The sequence below is a fragment of the Artemia franciscana genome, chromosome 16 (assembly GCF_032884065.1).
Source record: "Artemia franciscana chromosome 16, ASM3288406v1, whole genome shotgun sequence".
NCBI lineage: Eukaryota > Metazoa > Arthropoda > Branchiopoda > Anostraca > Artemiidae > Artemia > Artemia franciscana.
In genome coordinates, this window is record NC_088878.1 from 980,098 (window position 1) to 992,214 (window position 12,117).

At 32.2% G+C, this 12,117-nt stretch overlaps 1 protein-coding gene across 2 annotated transcripts in view; it reads left to right on the forward strand.

Moving 5' to 3' along the window:
* Positions 1-12,117, forward strand: part of LOC136036881 (divergent protein kinase domain 2A-like) — a 42,431-nt gene continuing 30,314 nt past the window's right edge. For both annotated transcript variants that reach the window (XM_065719224.1, XM_065719225.1), the window contains exons 1-2: positions 1-333; positions 7,509-7,700. In XM_065719224.1, coding sequence (XP_065575296.1) covers positions 16-333; positions 7,509-7,700 — 510 coding nt within the window. In that variant the 5' untranslated portion in view covers positions 1-15. The remainder of the gene's footprint in view (positions 334-7,508; positions 7,701-12,117) is intronic.

A 12,117-nucleotide genomic window follows, 5' to 3' on the forward strand; every position in this document is an offset into this window, starting at 1 on the left:
CAATTTACAAATTACATGGAACACATATTTGGCAGCATTTTAATTTGTCTAATAATGCCCATAAAAGGAAAGAAGATTACTTTGCAATCATACTTAATTGCTCTTATGGGTGTTTCGTGTCTTCTTAGTATTTATAAGACCGCTTTCCCGGTGTTTGTTGACCTGAAAGACAAAGATCTTCTGGACTTGCAGAAATGTCCTTCCTGCTATGGTGTAAACATGTGTCCTGCAATTATTACTGGTGAAATCAGACTTGTTGACTGGTCACAGTATACTATTGGGCGTTTTATGAATGCAAGGAATGTTTACTTTGGTGATTTTAGGAACTCACCTGTAAGTCATTGGCTTGTCTAAATATAGGTTATGTTATTACAGCCTCAGGGTAAAATTGTAATTAAAGGTATAGTTTAGGGGGGTGAAATTTGGTAAAATTCTAGTCTATTGACTTCTTGCTATCTTGGAAAGTTGTTGGGCTAGAGAATTGAAACTTTCAGGGATGTGTCTACAGGCTAAAGTATATCTTGGGATGTTATTTTGAGATCCCTAACTATACCCCTTCCCCCCTCCTCTATATAACGCAGTTCTTTGTGCATTACAGCTTATATTTTGGTCTAATTTGATCCTATATTACTATTAAAAGTGTAAATCCTTGCTTACCTTAAAATATTCAACTTTTCACTGTTTTTTAAGCTACTACTGTTAATTACCTTTTATGGTATAGTTCAAAATGGAATGTAGGCATTTAAACGCACCCCCTGTTAGAAACATCTTATCTTTAAAGGGTTTTTGACAGGGGTAATACAGATAAGACTTTGAACTTTTAAGGGGCTTCTCACTCAAAATTATAATTTGTTGCTACAATTGGGTAAGGCTTATGTTATATGTGTGTCAATAACATTTATTTTGTAAATCATAACAGCATAGAGAAAGTCAATTCCTTCAAGAAGGCCCAATAATGATTCTTAGAAACCTGAAGAGAGCAAAACAGAAATTTAGTGAGACAAATATCCACAAGTCCTAAATACATGATTGAAATAACCATAATGGATATGCTCTCTTTGGGGGAGTTTGGGGGGAAGGGGGTTAATTTGAAAAAATTAGAAAGATGTATTTGTAACTTAAAAATGGGTGATCAGATCTTAATGAAGTTTGATATTTAGAAGGATCTTGTGCTTCAGAGCTCTAATCTTAAATCCCAACCAAATCCAGTGACATTGAGGGAAGTTGGATGGGGAAACCAGAAATCTTGGAAGATGTGAAAATTGAGGTATCTTTATCTTGCAAATGGGTGGTCAGATCTTAATGAAACTTGATGTATTGAAAAATCTTATGTCTGAGATGCTCAATATTGATGGTTATACAGAAATTACTCTATATATGAAAGGGGTTTTTCCTCCTCAATGCCCTGCTTTTTATGCTAAAGTTTGACACTTTCTGTTAACTTTACTTTTTAAAACAGTAAAAAACTTTAGCGGAAAGAGCAGGGTGTTGAGGAGGAAAAGGCCCTTTCACATACAGAGTAATTTCTGTTCATTTTAAATTTTATGTTGCTCCTTACTTTCAGTTAAAAACACTTGTTTTTTTATTTAATTTATACCATAGTTTTATAAATATATATTTAAAATTATCAAAATAAACCAAAAATAAGCCCTTAATAAACATTAATTACAACACAACTATCCAGAAAAGAAGTTTTACTAAGGAAAGTAAAGAACCATATTAAACTTAAGACAAGCTTCAACACATTCCTATAATATTTAAAGCTCAATGTTTTGTGAGAAACCAGGAAAGGATAATATATAATTAATGAAAAAAAATCAAATAGTTGAGAAAATGAGAATTTTGTCAGCCAGTAGCAAAATATGAAGACAAAACTCAGCAAATATTTTGACAAGGACCTCTGAATAATGGAAGTGTTTTCAAACAAAATGAAGTGGTGAGGGTTATTGTGCATGTGTTGGGCCAAGGCAGAATCAAAATTCTTGGGCCTTTGGTGCAAACTATGACCTACCTTCACTCCTCCCTTAAGAGGGTCCTGAAATTTTTCTACATGACAGGTTTATAGCCTGCCTAAATTTTGACAAAATAACATTTTACCTTAATTTTGGTTATTAGGCTAGTTTTTTTTCTCTGGCTTTAGTTCCAAAAAATGCAATTTCTGTCATTTGAGTAGAATTTTGAGCCATGTCAATGTTTTTTTTTTCAAAATTCAGGAAATGTAGCCTACTTCCATAGGCTATCTTTAGAATCTTATAAATTAGGATTGAGCAAAGTGTTAAAGATAAAAACTTTTGTTGTAGGCTGCTTCATTTAAACAGAAGATGTATTTTGCAAGGTTTCCCTTCTATAACACACTGATTCTTAAATCAAGGTCATCAAAGGTAAGGACCCTCAAGAACAAGAAGGAGTAGAGGTAGATAATAAAATTCTAGTTGAGTGACTTCTTGCTATCTCAGAAAGGGGTCTGCCTTTAATTCTTTAGTCTGCCTTTAGTTCTGAAAATGTAATTTCTGTTATTTGAGTAGAATGAGCCATATCAATGTTTTTTTTTAAATTTAGGAAATATATTTGCATATCTTTAAAACCTTATAAATTGGGATTGAGCAAAGTTGTGAAGTTGAAAACAATTTTGTTTACTTCATTCAAGCAGAAAGATCTATTTTGCAAGGTTTCACTTTTATAACAGAAAACTCTGTTATAAAACACTTTTCACTTTTATCTCCTTCTCTAGAGAGAGAAGGAGTAGAGGTAGGTACTTCAAAATACCTTCCCAGGACATACTTTAGCCTATAGACCCAACCCTGAAAGTTTCATTTTCCTAACCTAACCCCTTTCCAAGATAGCAAGAATTCACTAAACTAGAATTTCACCAAGGTAGATATTTCAAAATACCTACACAGGACTTACTTTTGACTGTAGATTCTTCCCTGAAAGTTCATTTCCCTAACCTAGTCCCTTTCCAAGATAGCTGAAATTAGGCTAGCTAATGTAGAATTTACTGTATAGGGGTGTCATCTCATTATTTCTATACTATAAGAAACATACTAAAAGAAAAGATTAGTAGGCTATCACTAGATTTGTTGTTTAATAAATTTGTACTTTTCAATACACTTTAGCTATATTGAAAGTGAATACATCATTGATGCCTTTTCATATTCTCTTTCATAGTTCAATAATTGTTTGGTGTAAGTCTAGGAGCAGTCCAGTACATAAGGAAACATGTTAACAAAATAATTCTTACTACATAATATGCAGAATAATCCTAGTTAACATATTTTACAGGAGCAGAACCTTTATCTTTACTTCTGTCCTTGCATTTTAGTTTTTATGTTGCATTTTTAAACTTTTGTGTCAATTCCCTAAGTTTTTAAAATTGTATATAAACAAACATCCATGTGCCATCTAACTAAACTAACTTTAATTAACCAAAATTATCAGTATTTGTATGTATTGTATTGTATATTTGTGTTGTATATCAGTATTTGTAACTAGAAATTTGTATTAATTAGAAACAGAATGCAGTCAAATTTATGTTCATTTCTTAGAATTTTGTTTTTTTAAAAGTTGTACAACAGTGAAAGAAGTGAAGATAACACTTCTCCCCTTGCAAAATATGTTAACTAGGATTATTTTGCATATCATGAAGTAAAAATTGTTTTCTTAACATGCATCCTTATGTACTGGACTGCTCCTAGACTTACATTAATTGTTTCTGGCAAAATTCAATTTAAAGCCCTCAATGGGACCCCAAAAGGTAAAATGGTTCATAGCAAACAAAAGTTTAAAAGCATGTTTTCAAAAAAAAACTGTAGTGAGAAAAAATTACCATTTGCAGGTAATTTATGAACAGGGAATTATCATTTTCCTTAGTCTTAAAAGCAAAATGTTATTTCAAAAACAAATTTGTAGGAAATTTTAAAAGAGCTAGAAACCCCTCAAAAATGATGTCAGTTTTACCATGACATCATTTTTAAGGGGTTTCAGGATGCAGTCCACCTTATCTTGCTGTAAATACAATTTAAGGTAATAAAAATTCCTAAACATCTGTCTTGAAAATAGGACTAACACTTTACAGTAAAATCCTGGTTTAGCTACTTTATGCTATCCTGGAAAGGGTTTAGGCCAACACTGTTCCTGTTACCTGAACAATTATTTAGGGTCATGAAACTATTGTTAATAGATGTCTTTTGACTTTTGGAACATCTTTTCTCTCTTGCAAAATTACTACAAACTCGCCATTATGGAGTTATTATATATTTGCACATTAGGGGGGGGGGGTAAAGCATAGCATATGTTAAATACAGCAATGGTTAGTTTACGTATTTAATATATGCTATGCTTTACCCCCACCCCCTGATATGCAAATATATAGCCCAAATTTATTTCAAAACTATTACAGATTCATGATTTCAAATATCCAATCAACGAAAATGGAAATGATTGCAATTTTATATGTGTAAATACAGGATATTTGGGCTGGAATAACTCCAGGTACACAGGTTGAAACAAAAGTGATACACCAATGGTGTCATCATCTTTATCATAAAATGTAGTTTCTGTCTCAAGGTACATGCAAGTACAACCTTCACAAAACTGACATGATTAAGCAAATTTGACAAATAATGCTATGAACCTTTATCTCACTAATACAACTACACCAATATTTTTCTCCTTCTTCTGTTTGTATCCCATCATCTAGAATTATGTATTTTATCTGTTTACACAAAGGAAGCATACCCTTGTCTACAGGTGCTAGTAAATTCTTTGACATTTACAAATAGCATTTATAAATCAAATTTTGTGAAACTGTATAGTTATAAATAAATAATGGAATGTTTTTACCTATTTCTAGTGCTGACAATTTTTTGTGGTGCTAAATAAACAAGATACCTTTTGGGGCCTCTTTAAGGGCTGAAAATGTGATTTGCTCAGAAGTGATTTTTGAATTTGGAAAGGGCATAAAGGAAGGCATTAACTGATGTATTCACTTTCATCTTTTCTAAAAGTATGTGAAAATGTATATATTGATGCATTGTATAACAGGTAGCTAGTATAACAGGCTTCAAGAATTATGTAAATAGCATTCCATAACAGGTTTTTGAGACAGTTAATAAGATCCAGGTGAAAGTTAAATGGAAGTCTCCAAAGAAACACGAGTCTCTATTTTATATTTATTGTATGATATAATCTTCAGAACTGTTTTATCATATAGTCTTTGTTTTATGTTAAAAAGTTAATTGGAAATATCCTAGAAAATGTGAATCTGTTTTATATGTATTATGTAATAATAACCTCCAGAACTCTGTTTTATAATACAAGCTCCATTTTTATTAAAAAGTAAATGGAAATTTCCAAGAAAACGTGAATCTCTGTTTTATATTTATTATATAACATAATCTCTGGAACTCCATTCTATAATATAATCTCCATTCATATTAAAAAGTTAAATAGAAATCTCCATGAAAACACTGAATCTCTTTTTTATATTTATTATATAGTATAATCTCCAGAACTCTGTTTATAACCTGTTTTATAATATTCTTCAAGATTCTAGTTGGTATTCCTGCAGACTGGGATCTATTTCTGTCTTTAAGTACATTATTTACCAAATTATTATTTAAAATAATGGGCAATATATACAAGGTTCTATAACTGACATAGGGACAAGCTGAAAATTCAACTACTCAATTCATTTTTGTGTGCTCTTTCTAAAGATACTGGGCCTAATAACTTTAGCTGTTCCTGTGATATTACAGGTATGTTCTTTCACATTATGATTCCATATAGTTTTCTTTGATTTAGTATTAGCCATTTCTTAGCTATTCCAAAGACATCCTTTTACAACCTGGAAGGACATAGTGTCTTTTAGTTCATTTTAAAATTTCCCTCAGAACTGCCTGAGTTTTTTAACTTGATACCCATAGCTCTACTTAAGATATTGCTTGTAAACCTTTTTGACAACCTGGATGAAGATAGTGTTTTTTGCTTTAGCTTTAAATCCCTGTCAGTATGCCCTTAAAAGTTTAACCTTAATGTCCTTAGTTATTCTTGAGATATTACAGGTATACCCTTATGACAACCTGAATGCACATAGTCTCTTAGTTAGTTCAATCTTCTCTGAAAATATCAACTTAATACCCTCCAGTATTTCTGAGATGACATGTCTTTGATTCACTTGTCTAGTGTCTTCAGGTTTAATTTTAAATCCGCCTCAATATGCTTTTAAAATTTCAACTTATATCCTCAGTGATCCATAAGATAGTAATTTGTTTTATTGGCATAAAACAAAGCTGACATTTTATCACAATGTTATTGTTCTAAAAAATTTGATCTTGAAGACTTATATTCATGTTTTTTGTTTTACGTTGCTTTATTTGTAAAATCAAAATGTATCAGTTTTGCTTTTGAGATTTCTTTCTAAGATGAAATCTTTTCTTATTTAGGATGTCTCTTAGTTTTATGTGTTAATATTGCTCTTTTCTTTCATCAAAAAATTTTAATATATTTTTTTATATTTAATGTTTGCTAATTGTCAGTATTATATTCAGAGTTATCCTCTATGTTAGGTGTACTCCTTCCCAACTTAAAAATCTGTCTTTACACTAATGTTTAAGGGCTTGCATTAAGCTGGAATCTAAGGTTATGCAAACACCATGCATCACTGTAGCTCAGTACAGTGTTTGAAGAAAACCTCAAGATAAATGTTTAAATCCAATTGGTCAACAAGTACACACAAATTTCTGACAGTCAATACAATGCATTTAAACCCCTTTGCCAGGATCCTAATAAAACAAATGGCTCATTCTGAAAAAGTCCCCATGACTCAATCAGATCAGAACAACTCAATCAGAAAGGCAGCCATGTTATACCTTGTTGGAGTCAGGATTGTTTAATGATTTTAGTATTTATGGTTGTAGTACCCTTGCCCTCTGTCAATACAACCATACCCTCAAACAGCCTCAACAGCATTGGAGCCATGCTGCATCTTTTTTAAGTTTTACAGAATTTAGTTGTTTTAGAGTCAGCATTGTGCCTTTGAACCCAAGACTGGGGCTACAATTATCAAAATACCTCATTTTGAAGCAAATTCCTCATAGATAAATTTTATTCAAAAGGAAGAAATGTTAAATGTGGTTCAATCAGGACTGTATTACGTTTCTTTGTGGTTCACCCCCTCCCCTTCAACCCTATAAACATAAAAATGCTGCATCTTTTTCGACTTTGATGATTTATTGGTTTTTAAGAATGGATCAGACAATTTGTGTTTAACATTTATAAGACAGAACATGGTAGATCAGACATTGTAAGATAGAACATCATAGAACAAGTACATATTTCAACATATGATTTCTGGTTCCCAGTAAAGTTGTGCTTAAGTGTTTCATAGTCAATAATACCTTTTCTTGTGAAAGGATGTGAAGTAATTTTGAAATAATTCAAGTTAAGTAATTTACGAGAACTGAGAGTCTGGCTAACTTTGGATGGTTTGATAATGTTTCCTTCTGCAGGTTGTGATGAAAAAACTGGGACATGACTGGGAGCTTGAAGAATTAGACAATGCAATCTGTATTGCATCAAATCTTTCAGTTGGCTGTGAAGTTAATAAAGCCATTCGCTCTTTAACCAAAGAAGTGACAGATGAAATTTTTGTACCTGATATTGGAGGAGGACCAAGTGGCCATATTGATTATAAAATTCAAGTAAGTTTGTTTCTTCTTCATGTTGACAGCTCCTGGGATCTCTCTGTTACTTGTCATTTGTATTATATTCCTTTTGAATTTCTATTATTCACTTAATTATGCATCTTGGTGTCTAGGGTTAAATTCAGGTCTACTATAAATGGATAATTATGCAATACTAGTTATTAGAAATGATTAAACTGTTTACAATGTAGAGCTAGGGGGAATCTCCAATGTTGGTTCTAAAGAACCCTCTAGAAAAATTATACCCTAAGATCTATATCTACTTACAAGGGGTAGGGGAAGTGTATTCTTCTATGGAATCCTGCTAATGCAGTGTTGTTCTTAATTTTTCTTAGAAATATTGGATGTGTAAATTTGTTGTTGCTCATGTTTATTGTTTCCTATAAGAAAAGATAAGGTCCCCTTATCTTTTTTCCTATAAGAAAAGAAAATGTAAGGTAATTTCTGAGATTGACTATTGGGAAGTAAATTATTTATTGTAATTAACCTACACATGATTAGCTAGCAGAAAATAAAAAAAAAATCTGTACAGTGGAACATAAAAAAATGTAATACCTGTATTTTTTTTAAATTAAATAGAACCAAACAAGATTTGAGGTTGTCTCTTGAATTATTAACAAGTTTCTATACAAATGGAAACAGTAAAATAAGAAGTAGATACTATACAAAAGAAAATTTCAGATAAATAAAAAGATATAAATGGACAATTGCTCATTTTTATTTGAAATTGGTCTTCTCTAGTAGCCAATAAATACATAAAAATCCAATTTTAGCTACAAAAAAACCTTTTTTTCTTGATTCTATTTAGTCTATTCTCCCTCCCTTTCCCAACTTTTCAAAGTGTTCTCCCCACACCCCTTAGTTTGAATTTGTCAAAACTATAAATAATCCACAAATCCAGATACCTGTATAAAAAAAATTAACTTTTTTTAAAAGACCTAGACCTCCCTCCTGAGGGAGTCCCCTCACTCTGTTCTATGGAGACTTTCATGTGTCTTTCATAGTTTCCAAGAACTGGCCGGAATAAAAATCAGAGCAAGGTAAAAATATTATTTTATTGTATAAGATTATTTTTTATTGCTATTTATTTTATGGTGTCAATTCTTATTCCCAGTCGTCATTTTCAGATTCCTTTCTAGAAAACTTCTTCATTGTTTCATTTCACTTTATTATTAAAGCTGTCATTGTCATCTCAATTTAGGTCAAAATTGTTGCTGTGGTCAGCCCCTCTTTAATGTTTGTTCATACTATAGGATAGTAGATATTGCTTTTCTGAGTCTGGTTGCTTTTTTAAACAATGCTGGCCATAGAGTCCAAATTTTAGCCCAAGAGCTAAATAACTTTGTTATTGTTGGCTTGTAAAACGTTTAAAATGTAAATGCATGATATGTGGCATGAACTAGCATCTTATCATAATAAGGCCCAAAATTGCCCCAATGAGCCTTTAGTAACAGAATTTGTTCTCACTTATGAACATGGCACACAAAATAAGTTGTCTCTAATTATTTTTTTTAATTTGTGTAAGAGTTTTGAATGAACAGTGCGCTTTATCAGTGAGTATAGTGCAACCCCATATCTTCAATGGTCTAAAATGTGCTCTACATGATTTATCCCCATCGGATTTTACAGATATATATTTTTGTACTGGTTGAGGCAGTGTGTTGATAAGATCTATTTTATTTCAGTTTAGAAATATTATTGCTTACTGCCAGATGTATTTTCAGATATCAAAAAGGGGGGAGGGCTGAAGTCCAAAGTTTTGCATTTGGGAGGCACTCCCCTTATTTTTTTCTATTACGACGACCATTTTTTTTATTACAAACATCATAAGCAGCCAACAACTCATAATAGTAATTTGACAAATGTTCGTTTTAATGAAGGAAATTCGTCATTTAGTAGCATTTATTTTGACAAAACTGAAATATATTAAAACAGCTTTCTTACTACCTGCAGTATTTGACCTGCAGTATTTCAGGTATTTGCAACATTTGACAGGTACTGAAGCAACATTGCAGGTACTTGCAACATTGCAGGTACTGCAGCATTTGACCTACCTGCAGTATTTTTATGTAACTGCAGTATTTGAAGACACTTTTGCTGTGCAAGGTCTATCAGTGGTTAGGGACTCAAGCCTTGTAAACGCCTGTTCTCTATAAGCATGCCCCTGCTATTTAATCCTAGTTTTCTTCTCAACATAATTCTGCTCTTGCCTGCACTCATACCTACAGACCAAAGGGGATTTCCCCTTGGTGGTTAAAGAAGATCATTGTCCAAAATCAGAATTAATTTGGCTTGAAAGTGCACTGTTGGGGTATAATACCCATTTTGATCTTTGCCACCCTGGTGCCAAATCCTTACCTTTTTTTTTGCCCTGAAACCCCTGTAATTTTTTTTAATTTAATGGTTTGTTGTCCATTTTGGAAATTCTTGTTAGATTTTCAGATTCAATATCAGTAATGAATTTCAATTATCAAGACTTGTTTTTATTATACCCAACAGTTGCATTTTCTATTCGAAACTGTTTCCTTTTGCTGCAATTTTTTTTAAAGAAACAATTATTAGAACAGAATAATAAAAAATTTTTAGATTAGCTAATTATTTAGGACAATCAGAATAATTTTAATTATTTTTTGTTTTAAAAGAGAATGTACTTAAATCAGATGCTCTACACTGTTTTTTTTTATTTGATTATCAAGTCATGTTAATAATGCATTATCAATGAATAAATCCTCAAATATTGATCTCACAAACACGAAAGTGACGTAAAAATTTAACCCCTTCAAGAGGCCGAAGAATTTCTTTAAAAAGGTGAATTAACTCACAAATAAAGATAATGGGCACAGCAAAAGAGAGAGAAAAAATAATAATAACAAACAAACTATTGAATTGAATTGAACTGGATGATTCCTCCTCTCTTCCTGCAAGGACTCAGGAGGCTTCTTATACTATGGTCACTATGCCACTTGGTTCATATAAGATGTATCCGATTAATATCCTTTAAAAACTTGCATATCAACTTAAGTCCATCAGCACAATCACTGTTCAAGCCTGTTCCGCTTAGTATGTCACTATTCTGTCGAATTCTGTTTTCCCTAATAAATTGTCTAATATCCTTCCTCCTGTAAAAGATGTTCTACGGTTTCCTCATTTCCACAAAATGTACATCTCGGATCATCATTATAAAAACGGGCTCTATATGCCTGAGTTCCTGCATGACCTGACCTTAGTCTAAATATCACCCTGGCTTCAGATTTACATAGCGCTCCATACATTTTCTTTTCAAATCGCCTTTCTTTCTTTTGTATAATAAATTTATTTGTTGAGAATGCACGAGTGTCCTCGAGTGTCCTTATTTTCAATTTCTTTATCACTTCTCCAATTTGATTAACCATCCTGGGCGTAACACTTGCAAGTGGTTGCCCGTCTTCTATGGATGCTTGTTTTGCTGCAGTGTCGGCCATTTCATTTCCACTAATGTTCGTATGTCCAGGTACCCAATCCAATGTGATAGTTACTCCTTTTTCCAGTAGTTTCTGTAATTCTTCATGGCAATAAATCACTTCGGGAACTACTTTATTTTCTACATAAATATTCTTTATTGCCTCCGAACTACTCTTTGAATTCGAGCAAATTCTATAATATAAACAAACTATTTGTGATTAGATGCCATCTTTTAAAAAAATATTGTGCACAGATTTAAACTAACCTATAAATAATGTCAAAGTATTGTGCATGGTGTTTTCACTTAGATGCCCCACATTCATTTTGTCCTGTACATCAAAGATTATATTTCGTTAAGAAACATCAGTTGTAAAAAAGAGACAAAAAAATCATCATATCTCCTTTTTGCCTCACTTGTTTCTGGGTGTACAGACTCTGGAGAAAAGTATTTCCAGGGGACAGTAGTAAGGACAGTGGTAAGGTCGGTGAGGATGGGGATGTAGGGATTGAATAAGAATGATAGTTTTTTTCGCATTTAGATTAAGGTATATGACATAACAGTTCAGATCGCCAAGATCTTGTTTGTGTCCTACCCAAAGGGCCAATTCACCGTTTTTTCAGGGCAGTGAAGAATAACAGGATTGATTGAAAAACATGAAGAATACAATACTTCCGATGCACAGTATTGTTGAACTTTATTGTACTGTCTCGAACTTGAACATAAGGTGTATTTTACCCACAAAAAAAAGACGCATCTTTCAATATAGCTTAATTTTATATCTTCAATATTCACAGATATTTGGATTGATCTCATTCCTTTTAGTTTTCAGTTGAATGTAAACAATTTTCTTTTATAAATTGAAATTTATCTTACAATAAATGTTCTATCATCTCCTTTATTGCCGAGGATGCTGGCCATTTCCATTAGATTTTATTGAAAGGGCCTCGATGCCAATAAAACAAGGTTGATCCC